This window comes from Aspergillus lentulus (genome assembly GCF_001445615.1).
Source record: "Aspergillus lentulus DNA, contig: Alt01, strain: IFM 54703, whole genome shotgun sequence".
NCBI lineage: Eukaryota > Fungi > Ascomycota > Eurotiomycetes > Eurotiales > Aspergillaceae > Aspergillus > Aspergillus lentulus.
In genome coordinates, this window is record NW_028322123.1 from 1,908,189 (window position 1) to 1,929,822 (window position 21,634).

The window sequence follows — 21,634 nt, forward strand, 5'->3', positions numbered from 1 at the left end:
TTCTGCACTGATGATCTTGCATGGATTCCCATAAATCGGTTGCTACTCTAGTATCTCTCAGAGCTAACAGGCTTCACTCTAGGTGCGGTCACAGGCCTACCAGCATCCATAATGGCTTCCACGGAAGAACCTGTCCCTGCTCCTGCCCCTGCGCCCGCTGATGCGCCCGCTTCGGCCGAAGTTGACGCTGAAATGGCACCCCCTGCTACTCCCGTCGACTCTACCATCCTGTCCGGCAGCGAGGGACCCGTTACAAGCCCCGATGCTTCTATCAGAGACAAGGAGAATATCAAGTCTTCGCCCGAAAAGACCACTACTACCACAAAGCGTCCGTTGTCTGGAACGGCAGCTGCCAAACGTCCGAGCACTGTTTCCGGCGCTACCAAGACCGCAGCGTCCACCGCGCGAGCTGCGGCCAACGGCAGTACGCTCAGCAAGCCCCCCACTCGTCCTACCACTTCCGGTACTGTCCGTAAACCGCTGAGCACTTCGACAACCGCCTCCCACCGGTCTCGCCCCTCGGTGAGCAGCTCCGCGGATGAGAAGACGAGGTCGGTCGCGAGCTCTGGCGACGAAAGGAGAGGAATCTCGGGCTCAGCTAAGCGCATGTCCTTGGTCAGCACTACTTCCTCCAGGGCCCCACCGAAGACTACTACGTCCACTTTGGACCGTCGCTCGAGCATTGCCGGCACCACCGCATCAAGGAGCACGGCTACGCGTCCTGGTACCGCTTCATCGACTAAACCTGCCACGAAACCAACTGGCGTGTCCAGCACTTCCCGTACATCCAACAGCACGAGTACGACCGCGGCCCGACCGGCAACTCGACCCACGGCCACGACTACACGCCCTACTACGACGGCCTCGAAACGACTGAGCACCGCCATCAAGGTTTCCGATGATGAGGCGGAGAAGCTGCAGTCGCTGCAGAACAAGCTGTCCGAGAGTGAGGCTACTGTCGCCAGTCTCAAGGCAGAGCTAGAGACTGTGAATGAGAAGCTTTCTCAGCTGTCCGTATCTCAGGAGGGGGCATCCAAAGAAAACGACGATGCAGTCGCCAGCGCCCTGCGGGAGGAACACGCTGCCGAGACGGCAAAGCTGGCCGCTGAACATGCCGAGCAGCTCCATGCTCTGCAGGCTCAATTGGATGAGGCAGAGACCAAGCGCAAGGAGCTGGAAGAAAAGTCCCTGCAGGACCTGGACAATGCCGCTAAAGCAGCCGCTCAGGAAGGGGATGGCAAGACTACTGCCGCTCTTGAGGAGTTGAAGCAGTCCCACCAGTCACAGCTTGAGGCGCTGGAGAAGGAACTCGCTGAACAAAAAGCCATTGCGGCCGGTTACGCTGACCAGATTGCCGCTCTCCAGGCCCAACTCGAGTCGCAAAAGAATGGACTTGAGGAAGCCACGCAGAAGTTACAGGAGGAGAAGGCATTGGCCCTCGACAGCTTGGACCGGGAGCTCAAGGGGCGTGACCAGGTGATTGAGAACCTCAACATGGAGATGGAGAAATTGAACAGCGCCAAAGAACAGGAGGTTCGTGCGGCTGAAGAATCGGCCAAGCAATCTGTCTCCGCGCTGGAGGAGAAGGTCGCCGATCTAGAGGCCAAACTTGCCCAAGCTGAATCTGCCACGAGCCAAAGCAGTGAAGAGACTACTCTTCGGCTTGCCGAGAAGGACAAGGAGGTTACTGAGCTCAAGCAAGCCGTTGCCAAGTTGCAGGAAGAGCTTCAGGAGGCTCGCGAGGCTGCTGCCAAGGTATTGAAGGAGAAGATTGCTGAATTAGAGACCGCTCACGAGGCCTCAGTCGCCAAGCTCAAGGCTGAATACGAGGAGGCTCTGGCCTCGGCCGCCGCTGCCCATGCCCAGGAGTTGACTGTGGCGAAGCAGGTGGCTGAATCTGCCGGTTCCTTGCACTCTGAGGAGCTTCAAAAGCTGCGCGATGAATTGGATGCTGCCGAAGCCGCAGCGCAAAAAGGCAGGGAAGAAGCCATTGGTGAGCTCAACGCGGCACATCAAGCCGAGTTGAAAGCCCTTCAGGACAAGCTGAGCGCATCGGAGCAGGCGCTGGGTGAAGCCCGGCAAGCGCTGGAGGGTAGCGTCAGCTCGGCCCAGGCCGTCGCCGTCCAAGAGATCGAGTCGCTCAAGGAGAAGGTCGGCGCGTTGGAGTCGCAGCTATCCACCGGCCAGGGCGAGATCCAGTCTCTGGTGGAAGAGGTCCAGAGCAAACAGGCAGAAGCCGAAGCCTTGCACCAGAACCTCACTGATTTTGAAACCAAGCTCAGGGCCAAGGACGCCGAGAAGGATGAGCAGCTGAGGGATCTGAAAGAGAAGGCGGCTGCCTCGGAGAAGGCTCTTGAGGAGCAACTCAAGGAGGCGGTTGCCGTTGCCGAGAGACACGCACAAGCCTTGGAGGCGTTGAAGGCGGAGCACGCTGCGGCGCTCGAAAAGGCCAAGAGCGAGGCGGCTGGGTCCCATGAGAGTGCGCTGAGCGCGCTCCAGGCCAAGCATGACGAGCTGCTCGCGGCGAACCGGGATCTGGAAACGTCTCACGCTGAGAAGGTCGCAAATCTAGAGGCGGACCTGAAAACCACGTTGGAACGCCATGCGGGCGAGATCAGCTCGCAGACGGAGCTGCGCGAGAAGGAAATCGCGGATCTCCGAAAGGACTTTGAAGAGACCAAGTCCAAGCTCCTTGCGGAACTTGAGGCATCGCAGGCATCCAAGGCTGCCGAAGCTGATGCCGAGCACAGCAAGGCAATCGAACAGCTCCTCACTCTCCAGGAGGAGAAGCTGTCCAGCCTCCGGTCCGAACTCGAATCCTCCCACAAGGCCAAGCTGGACGAGCTGCAGAAGTTACATGACACCGCCCTCGCGGAGGTCCAGGAGCAGCTTGCGCAAGCCCGTGCTGCGATGCAAGACACCTCTCTGATTGATGGGCTGAGGGCGACAGTGGCCGATCTCGAGCAGAAGCTGATGGACGCGGACAAGGCCGTGGCTGCCAAGGAAGAGCTGGCAAACCAGCACAGCACCGCGCTGACCCAGCTGGAGGCGGAGAAGAAGGAGTTGGAGGCCCGCTATGTGGCGGTGACCAGCCAAGTGGACGAGTTGACCAAGTCGGCTGCCGCGTCGGAGAGCATCAAGACGGAGCTGGAGCGGGTCCTGAACCAGCTGTCTGCGTCGCAGGAGGAACTGTCGCAGCTGAAGACCAGTCACGAAGCGGTCAGCGGGGAGCTGGAGCAGTTCAAATCGCAGACGCGGACGATGGAGGAAAAGCTGTCGCAGGGCGAGAAGGACCTGAATGACCAGATCGAGCGCAACATGTCGCTGCTGGAACAACTGGGCGAGGTGGACTCGGCCATTTCGGCCAACCGCAAGCGCGTGCGTGAACTGGAGGCCGAACTGGCGGCGCTCAAGGCGGACAAGGACAGCGGCAAGGGCAACGTGGGGCTGGAGGGAAGCCGATGGGCGGCGGCGGAGGATGGGGCGAACACGAACAAGAGTGAAGAGAGTGGTCCGACAGCCGCTGCGGAAGGTGAGGACCTTGGATCATCCATAGAGGGAACGGTGGGAGACCCGTTGTTTACTCGGGGCATCCACCCGGGGTGTCCGTTCCCAGTGTTTGACGTGATACTAATGCGGTGGACCTAGATGGCAAGCATTCAGGAACAGCTTAAACATATCCGGACGGCCAACGATGACTGGTACGACGAACACCGCAGGTATGCACTCCCTCTCACTTTAGCTAGGAAGACATTGATCTAATGTTGTCTAGACTCATTGGCGAGCTCACTCAGCTATCGCGACGCACAACGCCGGACCGTCGGAGCCAGGCGTCGACGCCTCAGCTGGAACGACTGAGCAGCTTTGAGAGCCGCAGTGGGGAGCGATTGTCCTGAGTGCGGCGAGAGGACGTGGAGTGTGATTTCGGAAGGACTATTTCTTTTGTATTGATTGGTTGTATGTATGTAATACGATGCTCAGGATACCCTGTTCATACTTGATGCGAGCCGATGAAGAAGAGTCTAGTGTCTAAAATTTATCATTATTATTATTACTGTTATGATTCGCATGCGCAAGATGATTCGACGGATTGGGTATCATGATAAGCCAATGTAAGCCAATGTCCAGAGTCAAAGCCACCACCACCAAAGTTAAAGGATGCGTCAGTGAGACTCGCGCTGACGAATGCAAGTGAACCACGACCACAACCGGCGTTCTCGCAGCTGCTTCCTGGCTCGTTTCTTGTCGCTGGCCGCGTGGCGCATCTCAGCGTACAGCGACGGTGTGAGGATGTGAGGCGGCGGCGATAGCTCTAGTTCTAGTTCGGTGTCGGCTGAGGGTATAGCTCCCGGTGATGGTTCGGGTTCGGCGGGTAGTGCCAGTGCCCCCCGTTTCTCGTCAAGCGCACCTCCCTCATCCTCGGGATGTCCGTGTCCATGTCCATGGACAGAACGCTCGGAAATCATAGTCAGATCCGCCTCGCCGTCCATCATCCACGTCCTGCGTTTCTGGTGGTAGAGGTGCTCGCCCGCGGACGTGAAAGCGCGACAATACGCCGCATAGGACTCGTTTAGATCGCGCTCGGCCTCGTATTCTTTGATTTTGCGGTTGCGGTTGCGGCTGCGGTCATGTTCACGGCTGAGGTTAAGGTTGGACACGATTTTTTGGGCGTCATAGTCGGTGTAGTTTTCATCTGGAGTCAGAGCGTGAGTGGCGTTTAATCCCTGCTTGGAGATACGGCGAGAGAGCCAGACTGATAAGCGGCGGAGAGGGACGGATTTGCGTCTGCTGAGGGTGGTTTGGTGCTGGTGGTCGGTGTTGTAGAGGAGGAGAGAGGAGGCGGTTGAGGAGGTGATGGACGAGGTGTCTGGGAGGAGGATTTCAGGCATTTTTTTGTATCTCTCTTTTGATCTGGGTTATGGGGTGTGGTGGTGGTATAGTGTAGGCATCTATATATTTGTATATAGTTGCCTAGTAGGACTGTAGGAGACGAATGAGATGAGATGAGAGAGTCAAAGGTGAGTCAGGTCAACAATAGGAATGTATGCTGGTATTATTCTCAGTCCATGTCTAAGGTATTGATAGAGTGAGATAGTATAATATAATATAATATAATATAATATATTAATTTGAAGTGAACCGAGGAGGATATGAATGGGATGGGATGGACTGGCACATGCCATCTATATAGTAGTGGTACAGGGTACAGATATAGCTGCATGAACTCCTAACCGTCAACCTACAGCAGAGTGAGGCCAGTGGCTTGTGTAGCGCCTTAGGAGGAATGAACCACGGACCGTTGAAAATAGTTTCTGGGCAAAGCAGCTAGTGGGATCCTATCCAGGAAGATGGTGGACCCTGTCGTGTGAGACCGGAGACGGAGTGATAAAACCTGTCCAGTCGCTGTTGAGGATTAATCTATCGCTACACTCACTGTCTCGCTATTTGGGTCACAGGACCGGTGGTCACTTCTTTGCGGATCACGGTTACACTGCAGCTGCTTCCTTGCTTTGTATTACTTGAGTGATTTTGTCATTATCATTCTAACAGTGTATACCTATGCGTATGTAGTGTATATGTATTTGTACAGGTATGTACGTAGTAGACTAGGTCTATCCAGATACACCGTCTCTTCCCAATCCCCATCTACCCACCTCCCGCATCGCCTCATCTCCTCCCTCGACCAGCCGTCCATCTGCATTCGACTCATTCCCACTGCCAAGCGCTCCTGCGACGCATTCCCATCCGCTGCGTCCGCCTCCCCACCGCAGCACCTCGTTCTTGTACCGCTCGCCCGCCGTTCGGTCGACCGCGTGCCGGCCCGCCCCGAACACATCAACCCAGAGTTTGTTGGCGATCGCGCGGTCGAAGATGTAGCTGTAGTACGTGGCTCCGTAGCCGTAGAGATGTCCGAAGAATCCTTGCCAGGAGGTCGGCGGCGTCACATCCGCCGGCTCCGGCAGGCTCGAGTGCTGCTGCGAGACTTGTTGGTAGAGGGCGGTGCTGTCGATGCGGCCGCCGTCCGCAGGCCGCGAGTGGTACGCCTGGTCGACCAGCGCCATCAGGATCTGCGCCTCGTTCTCGACCGCTCCGTAGATCGACCCGTGCGCCGTCCGGTCGCGCTCCATGCTCCGAATCATCCCCTCCGACAGCGGCTCGTCCGTCCGCCAGTGCCGTGCGTACAGCGCCAGCACCGACGGCGCCGTCGCGAAGTGCTCCATCAGCACTGACGGCAGTTCCGCGAAGTCGGTGGCGCACCGCGTCCCTGAGATCGATTGCAGCCGCGTCTGGCCCAGGATCGAGTGCACCGCGTGGCCCATCTCGTGGAACAGCGTGCGCACGCTGTGCTCGCTCAGCAGCGAGGGACGGCCCCCGCCGTTCGTCCCGGGCTCCGGGAAATCGCACACCAGCGCGATCGTCGGCAGCTGCCGCAGCGTCTTGGTGGTCGGATCCACCGCCGTCGCCATCCCGTCGTTCGGGTGCGACGACTGGTCCAGCGAGGCGCATTCGGCTACTTCCTCCGCCGAGATCTCGCGCGAGCAGCGTAACGTAAAGTGAGCTGGGTTCGGATGCTTGTTGGGTCGTGAGAACAGATCGCAGTAGATGACCGCAATGTGTCGGCCCGCCTCGTCCACCACATCCAGCCGTCGTACGTCCGGGTTCCACGTCTCCCCAGGAGCGGGCTCCTGGGGCACCAGCCGCACGCCGTACAGCCGGTCAAACAGTCGCGACAGACCCTGCATGACGGTTCCAAGCGAGAAAAACTCGGGAACCGCACTCAACTCGCGGGACCGCCGCGCCTGCGAATATTGCATCACTCGTTGGTGAACGTAATACGCGTGATCCCAGGGCTGCAGCGGAGCACCCTTCATGGCCTGTAGCTGCGACAGTTCCTCCCGGACCAGCTTCCGATTGCTATCCACCAGGGCTGTCAGAAAATTCGAGACCGCCTCCGGACTCTTGGCCATCTTGTCGCTGAGCGTCATGTGCGCGAAACTCTCATAGCCTGACAGCTTCGCCAGCTCCGCTCGTTTGAGAAGCAACTCCTCCAGTCGATGGAGCTGTCGCTTGCTCGACGTTCGGCTGGCTAGATAAACCTCCCTACGCACGTTCTCGTCATGCACCGACCGCAGCGCCAGCCGCGGGATCATCCCCGTAGTCGGGACCGCGGCTGTCCGATTCCATCGCTTGATCTGCTGCACCAGGATCGGATCTAATCCCCGCAGATTGTTGGTAGCAACACTGACGTGCGACTTGGCCGGCTCGGCCCCATTGACGAAACTCGAGCCCAGCTGGCTGATATCGTTGGACAGGTTCACAAACCGCTGTCGTTCATGCGGCGGCATATGGATCGCCGAATTGGAGAAATCCTTGATCAGAATCTGCGCCACGATCTTCTCCTCATCTGACCACTGCGATGTCACCTCCGGGTTCGCCGCCGCCTTTTTCAGCTGGTCGTTGAGCCCCGTCGTCGTGTTGAGCACATTCATGTACTCGAACATGAGCGCGTACGCTTGCGTCGCCGCCTCCTGCACCTGTGGGTCGGGATGGATCACCCGGATGAAATCAGATAGATCGATCACGCGACACAGCAGGTCGCTCAGCCGGTCCAGATCCCGCGCCATCGTCCGGTATTCTTCGAGGGTCGAGGCCGCCAGCACCTTGGACACGATCGCCTGGCATTTCTGCAGCGATACGTTGGCGAACGTCCGGAAGCCATCCGGACTCGTCAGATATTGGTTCTGGACTAATCCCGTCGGTTTGGGCTGGGCCGACCGCTGCTGCGAGAACTCGCGCCAGAACTGCTGGGAGTCGAACGATCGGCGAAGCGTATCATCGTCGACAGTTTTTGTCCGTGAGTGATCGGCCGGAAGAGAATCTAGCTGTCGAGGGAACGGCGACGCTGCCGTCTCAAAGGAGCGACGAGTCTGGTGCTGGAGTAGCTGAGTGCGTTGTAGGCACTTTCGGCATGTCCATGGCCTACGCCGTAGAGGCACCAGTAGTTGGTCTTTCATGGCGAGTAGACCAGGCAGAAAACCTGTAGATTATCATCGATAGACGATTATCAAATTATTCACAGAGGAGAAACCTGTCAAATAGACATAACTGAGGAGAAAAGAAGCGGACAAGCAGCGGACGATGACGGAGAGGATCGGGCCAGCCGAACAGCCGCGAAAAGAAAAAGGCTTGGCAGCTCCAACGTCAACCTCGATACTTCATCTGCACCATCACCACCACTCTCTTTCTCTCCTTGTACTCCCCCCCACCATTGGCATTGATTGACCTCTTTCCGTCAGGATGTCATTCCGGCCAATGTTTCAGCAGGTGAGCTTTCTTTTCCCGTTTCTTTCTTGCTACCTGCTAACTGGTCCAGCGAGCTGTTGCTCCAATCGCAGCCACCCTTCTGGCTGGAGGCGTAGCCCTGTATCCCAGGCGGACCGCATACGCCGAAGAGCCTCTGGACAACGTATGTTCCTGGCCATTCCGATCCCCGAGACGCTTCCGGATCTTCGACATGACTAACGTCTACAGAAAAAACCCATCTATGATGACTTCCCAGCCGACATCCCCGAGCCCACCAGGGCCCCCATCGAGCTCCCTCCTACCCGCAGACAAACTCCCCCTTCCTCCTCCTCGCCTACTCCGACCGACATTCTGACGGCCCAAGTCCGCCAGGCCCGTCTCTTCCTCTACAACCACTCCCTCGCCGCCGAGAACAGCTTCAACGACTTCCTCTCCCGCGCCCTGCACATCGAGAACGCCTTCACCAACACCGTCGCCTCGCTGGCCCCCTCGCCCGAATCCGGCGAGCGCCTCCTCCCCGGCGGCGTCTACGTCGTCGTCGCTGCCATGGCTGGCTCCATCGTCTCCCGGAACCGCGGCATCTTCCTCCGCTCGCTCTCGCCGTTGGCCTTTGGTACCGTGGCTGCTTGGACCCTGTTGCCCGTGACGATGCGCAATGTCTCCGATCTGGTATGGGAGTATGAGAAGAAGGTGCCTGTCGTGGCGGAGCAGCATCTGGCTCTCCGTGAGAGGGCGGAGTACCTGTGGTACACGGGTGTGGCGCACAGCGGCATGGCCCGGCAGATGATGGAGGAGAAGATCGGAGAGACGAGGAAGAAGTTGGAGGAGTTGGTGAGCAAGGGCCATTAACCTCTGTACTTTATTGTTTCTCCTTGGCAACGATCAGCTTGCCTGTGCTGTATACGGGCTGAGGATGCTCACGACCCTCATTGCATTGTACTCTTAGCCGTCTCTAGATCTGAAAGATTCGCGGTTCTTTTCCTGACTACTGGATGAAAAATTACTGGATTATTCTAAATGTGGTATAATTGACCGCTAACCCTCTTGATCCTCGGCCGGCGCCGGACTACCAACTGGAGGCGACGCGACTCCGGCCTTCGGCGGCGGAGGCAAGGGAGTCCCTTTTCGGGACGGGATATAATCCTGCTCCTTGCTCTTCTGCTCCCCCTCGGCGAAGTACTCATCGAACGCCAGGCTGGGCGAGACGCCCATATGACGTGTTCGGCCGCCTCGCCGCGTTGCAGGGGACCGGTTATCCGACGGCGACGCCGACGACAGGGCCCTGTTGGGAGCAGATAACGGCGGAGGCGAGACCATGTTCGCCGGCACCAGGAAGCTTCCCGCGCCGGCGTCTGCTGTCTGGCCCGCATCCGTCGGATGCGTCATCGGCGCAGAGGTGCCGTCCTCCCTCGTCTCGAAGACGACCTCGCCGGGGCCCTCGACCTCCTCGCCTAGCCCGACAGGTAACCTATGCAGGGCCCCGTAGCCTAGCTCTGCGCCGAGCGCGCCTTCGCCGCCCCAGCCCCGAGTCGGGACCAGCTCCACCTCTCTTACCACATCGAATTCGCTGTTGTATACCCAGAGCACCAGGGTCCGGTTCAGATGGTCTTCTACCAACTCTCCCAGAGCCGCATCGCCTCGTAATGTCCCACTGGGCGTCCCGATAATGTAGTCTGAGTGCGGGAGGAGCCCCGCGCGGTAGGCCGGGCTCAGCGGGGACGGAATCGACAGCACATGCCAGATATGTTGTGTCGAGGAAAGGGGGGCTAGTTGTAAGGCGACACCGAGTGTGGGATTCGAGGCGGGTACGGGTATAGAGACAGTGTGTGTTTTTTGGCCCTGTGTCAGTTAGTACAGTCCATTGTAAAGGAAGTCGAATCCATGCGAACCTTTGCACTCCAGATCTCGAATGTGACGCTTGTCCCTGCGCAGTTGCGCACTTCGGTTGCGAACAGGTTCGGGTCGGGATCCTCCTGCAGCCGCTCGGTTAGCTCAGTCGCGAATGACAAATGTAAATGTACATACGATAGGATGCCCATTAATCCCTACAATGAAATCAAACCACGGCTCTAGAGGTAGCTCGGGGTCTTTGTTGCGGAGGACCTGGAAGCCAAATGCGTTGTCTCCAGTGGCCGTCCGCGGGTGCTGGACGGGCTCTGCGTCCAGTCGTCCGATGAATCTGTTCAGCGCTCCAAACATGGCTCCACTTCTGTATTTGCTGGTCTGCAGAGGAAGAGGAGGATTGAGAGTTGATAACCAGCTGCCCAAGATGATGCTGGTGTGGAGAGCTGTCTTGTCCGGTCGTCTGCAAACAAAACAAACACTGTTCGATCAGGAACGCCTTTATCGGTTATCGATAGATCTACAAGTTATCACCATTTCTTGATGGATGGAGCATCAGAACATGGGACTTGACCTACTGTCGCTGATTTGCTCTACCTAAAATGGCGAGCAATTCTACGGATGAAGCTCCGCCCGAGGTTCATCATTACAATTACATTGGTGAAGTGCCGTGGGATATTCAGAAGTATGTACTGGCTGATCTTCCACCATCCTCCTCTGCTGACTTTCTAGTTACTGGGCACAACGATACAAGATCTTCTCAAGATACGATGAAGGTATCTGGCTGACAGACGATGCATGGTTTGGAGTGACACCAGAACCCGTCGCCAAGTTAGTCCCCTGCTGAAGCTTCCTCATGCTGCTACTAAACCCCAACAGCAAGATCGCAGAGGATATCGCTCGATCAGCACCCGCAGGACGCAGTATCCTAGTAGACGCTTTTGCCGGCGCAGGTGGGAATACTATCGCGTTCGCCAGAACAGGCAAATGGAAACGAGTCTACGCTATTGAGAAGAACCCCGCCGTCTTGCAATGTGCCAAACACAATGCCCAGGTCTACGGCGTGGCGGACAAGATCACATGGTTCGAGGGTGATTGTTTCTCTATCCTCAAGGATCAACTCAAGGAACTCGCGCCTTATAGCGTGATCTTTGCAAGTCCTCCATGGGGTGGTATGTCCTTCCTTTCTACTTCGCCAGCCTGGCCAACAGCTGTATAACCCGTCCTGTAGGCCCTGGATATCGTTCGGATGAGGTGTTCAACCTACGGACCATGGAACCCTACTCCCTCAAGACACTGTACACCGAGTACTCCCTGTTCACAAAATACATCGTCCTCTATCTTCCTCGAACGTCGGACGTGAGGCAGCTGGCGAAACTGGTCAAAGACGGCGAAAAGGCTCCCGTGGTGCATTATTGCATGGAAGGAGCCAGTAAAGCATTGTGTATATACTATGGTGGCTTTGATCTTTAACGTTCTTCTCTTTCTCGAGAGACCTGTATTTTTAGCTGAATGCTTATCCTGCCGAATCTATGTGGTGGCAGGAAAACTGAACTCAACACACAATGCTGTCGTCGCTGTGACTGCTGTACACAATACCACCTTACCAGTTTATTCCGAAGCCAGTAAAATCACTGTTTATAGCCTATTTCAAGTATTCTGTGGTTGAGAATCGTTGGCGGCGTGAATGAGGCCTGGTGAGCTGATTGCCTGATACGGACTAGCGCCGTCCGCCCTCCGTCGTGCCTCTCGCGATTCCCGCCGCAGTCCATTTCATATCTTTCCCAGCCAACACTGTTCCATCGTTTACACCTCACTTCACTGACACAGGTCGACTGCGACTCCTTTCGCCGGTAGAGCAGGTCTCGGTACCTACGAGGCGCTACTCTCACTTTCTCGAGCCCTCGTTTGTTTCTATCGGCCTGTGTCTTACCGTCTTCCGCCAACACCGCACCTACTCAATTTCCCTCAGAATCTACAATCTCTTATCACCACCTTCAAAATGCCTCATGCAACGGGGCCGGGCCCCACGGAGCCGGATGATGCGGACTTTGACAATGTAATGCGCCAGATGAACGGACCCTTCGGGGAAGGCGGCATGTCGTTCGATTTCTTGACGAGAGAGTTGGAACCCGGCGAAAAAGCAGACGACGCGATCGATTACGAAGACATCGACGACGATGATCTTCCCGAAGAAGAAGAACGAACGGGCGAACTTGCTGCAGAGGACGTAGCCGCGGTTGCGGATGATGAGGAGAAGGGTTTGTTCGAAGCGGAGGATGATCTCTTTGGGGATCGCCAGGACCAGCAGGCCCCGGGGGGCGATGAGCTTGACGATCTCTTTGGTGAGGGACCGTCTTCACCTGGACCAGTACAGATGGATACCACTCGAGACCTGTTCTTCGAGGAAGAGGAAGAGACCAAGCCTCCCGTCCCAGCCAAGCCTGCCGAAGCGCTCGCGCCGGAACCCGAGCCGATGACGATGGAGGAGGATGAAGATGAACCGTTTGAGGATGATGGAACTGTAACTCCTACTGCGGAGGACATGGATCCTGCGGCTCTCCGAGCATGGAAACTCCAGCAGGCTTTGTTTGCCATGTCGGCATACGGTCCGGATAACCCGCCGGCACCTCCGGAGAACGTCGAGGAACTATTACACTCTTTGTTCCCCAAGTTCGATCGCAAAGCTCTCCCACGCTTTCTCGAACTCATCCCTCACAAGAAGGCTTTCTTCCTTGGCAAGCAGCCACCGAAACCTCCGAAGCCCGTTCTGCCGAGCAAATTACATATCGAACTGTCACAAGATCAGGAGAGAATTTTCAAGGCAGGGGGTCAGTCGCATAAGCGGTCTCTGGATTCGGAGCATCTAGGAATAGTCACCATCGCCGAGATTACTCAGGAAGAGGAGCCGGTCGAATCTAGGGACGAGGCTGACCACGACACCGATACTGACGAAGTTCTGCCTGGTGGCATCACATTGCAGGATCTCCGTGTCGTGTGCTCTAACTGGGAGATCAAGGATGATATCTCCATCATGGACATTGATGAAGAGCCTGCCAAGGACGCTGTGGAGTCTGCTGATGAGGAGGACTGGCTTGTGGAGACCGCCCGTCCGGCAAAGAAGCGCAAGCTCGGTAGAGATCCCATGGACGTGATTGCGCTCTCTCACATCGACCTGCCTTTGCTCGATGACCCAGAGCAAGCTACCGTGCGGATCGCTAAGAAGGTGACAATCGACATGAACGACCCCTTCATCCTTCTCGATGAGCGCGGTCCCGAGACCGTTGCCCCGAAACCCAAGGTTTTGGGCGATCTCAATCGGGAAGAAATGGATGTCAATGTCACGCGGCGTCTCTCATCGCGCTACAACATTTCCAACGATCAGGCGTACGATATGCTCAAGCAGAATCATCAGAACAAGATCCGCAGCACGCTCGGCAATGTCACTCTCGAACACAGTATGCCCGCCCTTCGTCTGCAGTGGCCCTACTACAAGACCGAGTTGGCCAAAGCCGAAGCCAGATCTTTCCACCGTCCTGCCTTGTCCTTCCGGCCTGGTCAGACCTGTTGGTTCAAAAATCCTGCGTACATCAAGCGCAAGCATCAAAAGGGCAAGGACGCCAAGACTCTGTATGACTCGACCAAGGCTTTGTCTATGGCTGACAACTCCAACGTGCTGTTAGTGGAGTATTCCGAAGAGAGCCCCTTCATGCTCTCCAATTTCGGCATGTCCAATCGATTTATCAACTACTATCGCAGAAAGAGCATGGAGGACTCTACCCGTCCAAAAGCCGAGATAGGCGAGACGGTCGTTCTCCTCCCTCAGGACAAGAGTCCCTTCTCCATCTTTGGTCATGTTGATCCCGGAGAGATCACACCGACTATCTCCAACTCCATGTATCGCGCACCTCTTTTCCAGCACCAACCGAGATCAACAGATTTCCTTGTTGTACGCAGCAGCACCGGCACCGGTGGCAGTGACTACTATCTGCGGAACATTGAGCATCTCTACGTCGCGGGACAGCAGTTCCCATCCGTCGACGTCCCTGGTCCCCACTCGCGAAAGGTCACAACTGTTGCAAAGAATCGCATGAAGATGCTTGTGTATCGACTGCTCAAGAAGAGTCCGGACTTGAGACTATCGATAAGTGATGTCACCGCCCATATACCAGGCACAAGCGACATGCAGAACCGTCAGAAAGTGAAGGATTTCCTTCAACACGACAAGGACTCCAAGTACTGGGTGCCCTTGGAGCCAGTCCCCGAGTCTGATACAATCCGCTCATGGGTCCAACCGGAGGATGTGTGTCTCCTTGAAGCCATGCAGGTCGGCCAGCAGCACCTCCATGATACGGGCTACGGAAATGACGCGGAGACTGGAGGCGACGAGGATGAGGACGGCGAAGGCGAAAGCTTTGAGCAGCAGATGGCACCTTGGAAGGCAACCCGCAACTTCCTCTTAGCATCTCAGGGCAAGGCAATGCTGAAACTACATGGAGAAGGTGATCCTACCGGCCGTGGCGAAGGTTTCAGTTTTATCAAGACCTCCATGAAGGGCGGGTTCAAGGCCATTGGAGAGAGTGTGGAAGACAAGTTGGATGCCCAGCGATTGAAGGAACTGGGCGGCCACAGCTACAATGTCGCGAGACAACAAAAGTCCTATGAAACATCCATCCGCCGAATCTGGGACGCCCAGAAGGCCAGTCTGTCCTCAACAGTGGAACACTCCGACGACGAAAGCGACATCGATCGCGAAATGGAAGAGGAGTTCAACAAACCCACCCCGCGTTCGGAGGCTCCGACGCCGGCGCCCAATCGGCGCGATGACGAAACTACCAGTCAGTTCAGCAAGATCAGCATGGCAGACCAAAAAGGCAAGGTTTTGCGTATCGTCCGCCAGTTCAGAGATGAGAGGGGCGAAATCGTCCAGAAAGAGACAACCGTGTGGGATCCGCGTGTCATTCGACACTACATGCAGCATCGTCATAAGATGGAAGCTCTGACCACCAAGTACGTTTGCCCTCATTCTCTCCTTACTCTTCATACACTAATGAAAATAGACTCGAATCCCTCCAACCAACCGGCGATCCCGAGATCGATGCTCGCAACAAGAAACTGTACGTCCCCTTTCCATCTGTCTCTCTTCTATTCTCCAAGAAGACTAACCCATCGTCTTCCTTACAGTCTCGAAAACGAACTCAGCCGTCTCAACCGCAACAAGGAACGCCGCTTCGCGCGCGAGAAGCAAAAGGGCGCCTTCAAGTCCTCGACAGGCGACTCCCCGGCCGACGGCGCCAAGGCAGCTGGAACCCAGCGCAAATGCGCCAACTGCGGCCAAGTCGGCCATATCAAGACTAACAAGAAGTGCGTTCCCTATCCCCATCTCACCCTATATGTAGTGGGTTAACTAACAGGATGCAGGCTCTGTCCCCTGCTGAACGGGACTATGAAACCCGAAGATCGCGTCAGTGACTCTGCGTTCGCCATGGGTGCTCCTCCTGCTATCTGATCTGCTATCGATCTCACGCTATTTTCCCTGCTTTCGGTAAACAAATTGTCTCATGATACCCCTAAGGATCGGTTGCATTGTATCTGTCGTATTCTTCACTTTGCATCAAACAAACATCTTTTTTCCACTTTACGCAGAAAATTCATGCATGATGATGGCCCTCCACTTTTGTCTGTGCATAAAAATTCTCTAGATACCTTGGGTTTGGAGCAATGTTGGGTGGCTGGGTGTATGGTCCCTTTATGGTAGTATGGTTCAACGTTCTACCTCGCAGTCACATTCTCTTCTGATCATGTATTACTCAAATGACAACTACGCCGTGTTCTCGTCATATCAAAAGTTCTATGACACTTTGATAAAGTCCACTCAGTAGAATATGAAACCGCGGACGCAAGCCCATACGATTTCTGGCGCTCAGTCTGCCACTGTATATAAATGTAGGTAAGGATACAGGAGCCCTTGACTAGACTTCACATGGCTTGACTGCAGCTGAAAACTGCTTTTTGACGATCGAATAAGATGATGCCTCGCCACCCAAGGGCTCTGAACACGTCAATATCCATGCAACTCCGACAAGTGTCCCCGTCTAAACATCGATCGTCCCCGTTCAGGAACCAGTGCAAGTGCAACTGCATTTGGCCGCCGGTATGTGTAGCCCAGAAATGCACCTCGCTTGCGGATGTCGAGCACTGTTTTACCAACTCTCGGGTCGCGCAGTAGCTTGTCTCGTGGTCTTCTCCGCTTGTGTTTGTCCTTCTTGTGGTGCTTGTTCTTCTTTGCAGGCTCGGGACTGTCCTTCTTACCTGGCTGACTGCCTTTTTGCTGCGATTGCACCTTTTCAAGACCTGGTTCGTGAGCGTCACCTCCGTCGACCTCATCTAGCCCTTGGTTTTCCTCCGAGGTAAGTGAAACATCATCGTTACCCATGGAGTCCTCATTGTCATCGAAATAGCGAGTATCTTCCCAGCCGTCTACTTTGGGAGTGAACGGCGGTTCGGTCAGATGATGTGTACGCCAGTTGATGCCATGGAAGAAGGGATGTGCCTTGATATCCCCGGCATCGTCCGCGTATACGTAGAAGCCTTGGTAGTTCCGGTTGCTGCTATCATCAAAAAGGATGGAACGCCTCAGGTTCGGTGGCAAGATCAATGATTCATTGACCTTATACTTGCTCGAGGATAAGCGGTACTCCTTATCCTGAAGTAGCCGATTGATGAGGTCGATTGCCTCCGTGGATACCATCAGGTCGGCAGGTCTCTCAGCAGGAAAAAACAATGTTTGCACATGGTGCTTGCTAACTGTCAGCCCCATAAACGCTCTACCTTAGCTATCTGATGTGTCTGATTGACTCACATGGATCTTCCACTTGGTCTCCTGCCGGTCCATGGAGGCAAACGGGGTGAATCCATAGAGGCACTATTCAGCGTGCGTTAGAAGCAGTCTTGACCCTGTCTTGGACTGATGTACCTCGTATATTATGATGCCTACACTCCACCAGTCACATCGTCCGTCGTACGCTTCTCCTCGGATGATTTCCGGTGCCATATACTGGCTGGTGCCAACGATGCTGCGGGCAAATCGGCGCTTCTGGTTATTGTCACGCCAGTCTAATACATTGAATGACGGTGGATTGCGATCGGGCTTGAGCTCATTGTGATTCTTTGCCGCATCTGTTGACTTGTGTTCCTCCCTGTCTTCTCTGTCGCCGTCAATCCGAATTCCGAGCTTCTCAAGCAAGGAGTATCGGTGCTCGTTGTAATAGGCTTGATCATGCGCCCAGTGACCGTCAAAAGCTAGACCAAAGTCAGATATTTTCATATGACCAGAGGCTGAGATCAAGAAGTTGTCTGGCTTGACATCCCGGTGAATCCATCGAAGTTTGTGAGCCTCCTCGATACAGAGTATCATTTCGGCAGCATACCACCTCGTGAAGTGCTCTGGCAGAATGTTTCTTCGCATTAACAGGCCAAGGAAATCCCCTCCCACCATGTAATCCATTATCAAGTAGAGATAATTGTGATCCTGGAAGCTTGCGATCAAGGGAACTACCCAGCGAGATTTTGCCGAAGCAACGAGGAAGTCTCTCTCTGCCCGCAAATGACCCTCTTGACAGTTGCGTATCATCACCGATTTCCGTATCACTTTCATGGCGAAGACATCTTTCGTTGCACGGGTCATGGCACGTCGATGATCACGTTCGGCTCCACTAAGAGCTGACCGCAGGGAATTAAAGCGATCTTTTCTGAAGGAAGATGATGAACCTTCACTGACGCGATAGCCCGAACCATCTTTGGGTCTTTTCTCCTTTACCAGACGGACCACGCCAAAGCTTCCTCGACCAAGAACTTTGACCACTTCGTAGCCAGCCAGGGCAACTGTCTCATTGCGGCGGGTGCGGTGAGGGCGAGACTTCAATAGACGGTATTGGCGTAGATGTTCTCTTTCTTGATCAAGCCAATTTTTTCTTGCTCTAGCCCTCTCTTCTGGTGCGAGTGGGGATCTATGGATGCATCTTTCGAGCTCGATTCGACGTTCCAAGCGCGGATCGCCGCTGTGAAAGATGGTATTGAAATATGTTTCGAAGAATATTTTTGCGTTTGCAGCCGCCTCCACGGTGTAAATAGATGGTGCAACGTTCGGCGACTCTTGAATCGGAGTCAGGATTCGGGGAGGTCCCTGGTCTGGGAGGGATAGGCGCTGATGTTTTTGAGCGACGTTCTGCGACGATTGTTTCCAGCCATCTGCAAAGGAAGATGGTTCTTCGGAGGTTGGAGGAGTAGAGTTTGTGCTCATGGGTGAGCCGCTGTCGCAGGGAGAAGTTGACGGATCGTCGCTATGCCGGGCATCGTCGGCGCCATCACCTTGCTTGCTGAGAGGTTGTTGCGGAGACACGAAGTGAACTGCTGATATATTTGGTCGTGATCGCAGATGTGAGCGGCGGATGACCGTTGGATATCCAAATGCGGTTGAGAGTTTGTATGCAACGATATCAGTCAAGACGGCCGAAGTTGAGTTGGTGCGACGAGTATCAAAGGTGGAAAGATGGGTGGAATCGACAACATCAGTCTTCAGGAGGCGCAGTTGGAAGTCTGTGCCTTCTGCGACTTTCTCGCACGCATGGATCCGGTCTTTGGACGAGTCGAGCAAAGTGCTGGAGCTGCTCTGGGCTGAATTTCCCGCAATACGAACACAAGGACACTCCCTAGATTGTGTGCTGCGGCAACTGTAAACGTCTTTGGTTGCGTATGAACCAGATGATTGAGCGGATCCAGCAGGATTAGTTTGATGGATGAAAATCTCCTCTTCCCTGAGCTGAGCTTTTCCAGCTGATTTCTCTATTAGCCAGTCTCTAATCGTTTATGCTGGACCAACGTACCGTTGGATGAGTTGCGAAGACCTAATAACGATAGGAGCTTGGAACTGTTGCGCTTGAGACGCGCGCTGATGCTACCCCTGCTGATTTGCTCAGCTGCTGAAGGAGCGGATGCCTCTTCGGAGACTCTCTGATCATGTGAAGACAGACAGGAACTGACACCGCGTTCAACCGCGTCGTTAACTGCTTGACCGCCGCCAGCTTCCTCTGAACTGGGCTGGTGTGCCATCTTCTCCACAGGAACCTCTTGAGCCTTTAGTTGAGAGCGAAAGACATGTATACGGTGCTATGGACAATACCAGCCTCGAACGAATAACGATAGTACTGCCGGTACAATGAGTGAAGGAATGTATAAAGATCCGATAAACCATGCAGGCTATCGAACGGGGACGCTGTGGTGTTGGGAAGTCGAAGTTGACAGAGAGGATGGATAGGAGAGGGGAGCTTGTTGAGGTGAAACAAGAGGAAAGAACGACTGTGTTAGGCAAGACTACGAAAGGGAGGCGCAAAGAGCCAAGGGAAACCGCGTCTTTGGCCGATAAACTGACGTTAAGTACCTACAGAGGGTTAGTAGAAGGACTCAGGAGACATAAGATCCAAATCTATCATTGAGTTATACAAGTCGAGGCACACTTGTATAGATGAGTAAGAGACTTGGACTCCATGCAATATCCTCATCCCTGCTAGATGCATGGCGTAGCTGCGCAGTAGAAAAAACAAGTCGGATATCACAGGAATTCAGAATTCAAACAAAACCCCTGAACACCTTTTTGGACAATGAAACAAAAGACAATATATGAAACAGTGAGATGCCAATGTGGACAGATGGTGACACCGAACATGAACAATAGAACGTCTCAAGACACAAGCAGGCAACAGAGCTGCTTATTTGATCTCAAGGAGCTTAACGTCGAAGATCAGCTTCGAGTTGGCAGGAATGCCGGGAAGAGCCTTCTTGCCGTAGGCCAGGTGAGGAGGAATCGTGATACGACGCTCACCACCGACAGCCATGCCAGCAATACCAATATCCCAGCCCTTGATGACCTCACCCTTGCCAAGCTTGAATGTGAAAGGCTTGCCCTTCTTGTTGGCTATTAAGGAGGAAATCCGTTAGCGCTCTATCCAATATTGTCTATTTGCATAAGGGTGACATACCATCAAAGACCTTGCCGTCCTCAAGCTTGCCGATGTATCTCATGGCAACAGTGTTGCCGGCCTTGGCAGCGGGACCCTTTCCGAGCTTCTTGTCATCGATCTTGACGCCCTTGACCTCCTTGACACCAAGAGTGCCGGTAGTGGTCTCCCCAGGCTTCTGACCGGAAGGAGTAGGGCCCTGCTCAAGGTTCTTCGCGAACTGAACCTTCTTGGCTTCCTTGCCCTCCTTGCCCTCCTTAGCGTCCTTGGCCTCCTTCTTCTGCTCAACAGCGGCTGCCTCACCGTTGTTCTTCTTGAGCTTCTTCTGCTGCTTCTTGCTCAAAGCAGGCTCACCCTTGTCAGCACCCTTGGCCTTGCCGTCCTTGGCCATCATGTCATCAAGCGCCATCTCCTCGTCGGAGTCAGCGGTGCGCTTGTTCTTGCCCTTGGACTCAACCAGCTTGGGGGCCTCTTCTTCATCACTCTCAATCTCGGTGACTCTGGGGTGAGCCAAGCCATCGAGTTCATCCTCCTCCTCGTCGTCCAAAAGGTCACCCATGTCGACCAGGTCATCTTCATCGGGGGAAAGGTCATAGTCGTCCTCGTCATCCTCATCGTCCTCATCCTCATCATACTCGGACGGGCCCTCCTCAGCAGGAATGACGTAGTTTCCGGTCAGGTAGACGGTGTGTGTTCCAGTGACCTTGAAGAAGACGCGCTCGCCCTCGGCAACAGTGATGTCCAAAGGTTGCTGGCAGTGCTGTTGCGCGACATTAGCATATGCAGTCAATTGAGCTGAAAACGGTTCAATAACATACTCTCTCAGGATCCAAGGTACAGACGACCATCTCGTCAAGCTCCAGTCCTTCATCCGACTCGTCATCTTCGTCGTCATCCGTAGCAGGGGCCTTGCCCTTGACGAGCTTGGAGATGGCAGCCTTCAAATCAAAGTCTTCATCATCGCTCTCGCTATCCTCGTCCCCGTCCTCGTCCTCGAGTTCCTTGAGAGCGGCAGCCTCCTTGAGTTTGCGGGCCTTTTCCTTGTCGCTGGGGCCGCCGTTGACTTCTTCGTCATCAGAATCATCCTCCGAATCGTCTTCGTAGTCATCGTCCGATTCATCAATGTCCATGTCTGCGGGAGGGCGAACAAGCTTGAGAGTAGCTCTGGGGCGGGTCTGTCCATCCTCGAACTCGGGAGTCTCATCAGGATCAATGGCAGCCATGCTCACGCGGAACTGTCATCGGCAATTAGAACATTTGCATTCCATCAATCGATACCGTTCAAGGAAATACGAACCGTAGCAGCGGCATCGGGAACCGCAGGAATCAGAAGTCCTCCTGCAGGAACCCTGAGGGCATAGACTGCGACAGGCAGGAGAGCGGACATTTTGATTGAATGTAGATAGCGAAAGAAAGGGCAAATGTAAAGCAGAAAATAACGAGGAGACTAAGTTAAGAGTAATGAAAGAAAT

General features: G+C 54.8%; 8 protein-coding genes across 8 annotated transcripts; 3 read left to right on the forward strand and 5 right to left on the reverse strand.

The window, feature by feature from the left end:
- Positions 1-111: 111 nt before the first annotated feature.
- On the forward strand, positions 112-3,896 carry ALT_0603 (M protein repeat protein; the record flags this gene model as incomplete). The annotated part of the gene is made up of 3 exons (XM_033554845.2): positions 112-3,564; positions 3,649-3,719; positions 3,773-3,896. The coding sequence occupies 3 exons, from the start codon at positions 112-114 to the stop codon at positions 3,894-3,896; spliced, it is 3,648 nt and encodes a 1,215-aa protein (XP_033410736.2).
- Positions 3,897-4,163: 267 nt separating this feature from the next.
- ALT_0604 (uncharacterized protein) lies at positions 4,164-4,889 on the reverse strand (the record flags this gene model as incomplete). The annotated part of the gene is made up of 1 exon (XM_033554844.2): positions 4,164-4,889. One exon carries the CDS (start codon positions 4,887-4,889, stop codon positions 4,164-4,166), a length of 726 nt encoding a protein of 241 aa, XP_033410735.2.
- A 723-nt stretch (positions 4,890-5,612) lies between these two features.
- On the reverse strand, positions 5,613-8,015 carry ALT_0605 (mitochondrial intermediate peptidase; the record flags this gene model as incomplete). Its single annotated transcript, XM_033556059.2, has 1 exon — positions 5,613-8,015. One exon carries the CDS (start codon positions 8,013-8,015, stop codon positions 5,613-5,615), a length of 2,403 nt encoding a protein of 800 aa, XP_033411950.1.
- A 283-nt stretch (positions 8,016-8,298) lies between these two features.
- On the forward strand, positions 8,299-9,153 carry ALT_0606 (MICOS complex subunit MIC26/MIC27; the record flags this gene model as incomplete). Its single annotated transcript, XM_033556060.1, has 3 exons — positions 8,299-8,325; positions 8,375-8,467; positions 8,533-9,153. The coding sequence occupies 3 exons, from the start codon at positions 8,299-8,301 to the stop codon at positions 9,151-9,153; spliced, it is 741 nt and encodes a 246-aa protein (XP_033411951.1).
- Positions 9,154-9,339: 186 nt separating this feature from the next.
- On the reverse strand, positions 9,340-10,503 carry ALT_0607 (Golgi reassembly-stacking family protein; the record flags this gene model as incomplete). Its single annotated transcript, XM_033556061.1, has 3 exons — positions 9,340-10,143; positions 10,194-10,277; positions 10,330-10,503. 3 exons carry the CDS (start codon positions 10,501-10,503, stop codon positions 9,340-9,342), a joined length of 1,062 nt encoding a protein of 353 aa, XP_033411952.1.
- Positions 10,504-10,748: 245 nt separating this feature from the next.
- On the forward strand, positions 10,749-15,655 carry ALT_0608 (putative transcription initiation factor TFIID 111 kDa subunit; the record flags this gene model as incomplete). Its single annotated transcript, XM_033556063.2, has 8 exons — positions 10,749-10,831; positions 10,879-10,977; positions 11,026-11,318; positions 11,378-11,588; positions 11,977-15,156; positions 15,207-15,263; positions 15,331-15,510; positions 15,568-15,655. 8 exons carry the CDS (start codon positions 10,749-10,751, stop codon positions 15,653-15,655), a joined length of 4,191 nt encoding a protein of 1,396 aa, XP_033411954.2.
- Positions 15,656-16,207: 552 nt separating this feature from the next.
- Positions 16,208-19,257, reverse strand: ALT_0609 (serine/threonine-protein kinase; the record flags this gene model as incomplete). Its single annotated transcript, XM_033556064.1, has 4 exons — positions 16,208-16,945; positions 17,009-17,071; positions 17,123-18,981; positions 19,032-19,257. 4 exons carry the CDS (start codon positions 19,255-19,257, stop codon positions 16,208-16,210), a joined length of 2,886 nt encoding a protein of 961 aa, XP_033411955.1.
- Positions 19,258-19,913: 656 nt separating this feature from the next.
- Positions 19,914-21,549, reverse strand: ALT_0610 (FKBP-type peptidyl-prolyl cis-trans isomerase; the record flags this gene model as incomplete). The annotated part of the gene is made up of 4 exons (XM_033556065.1): positions 19,914-20,119; positions 20,184-20,922; positions 20,981-21,397; positions 21,460-21,549. 4 exons carry the CDS (start codon positions 21,547-21,549, stop codon positions 19,914-19,916), a joined length of 1,452 nt encoding a protein of 483 aa, XP_033411956.1.
- Positions 21,550-21,634: the final 85 nt, after the last annotated feature.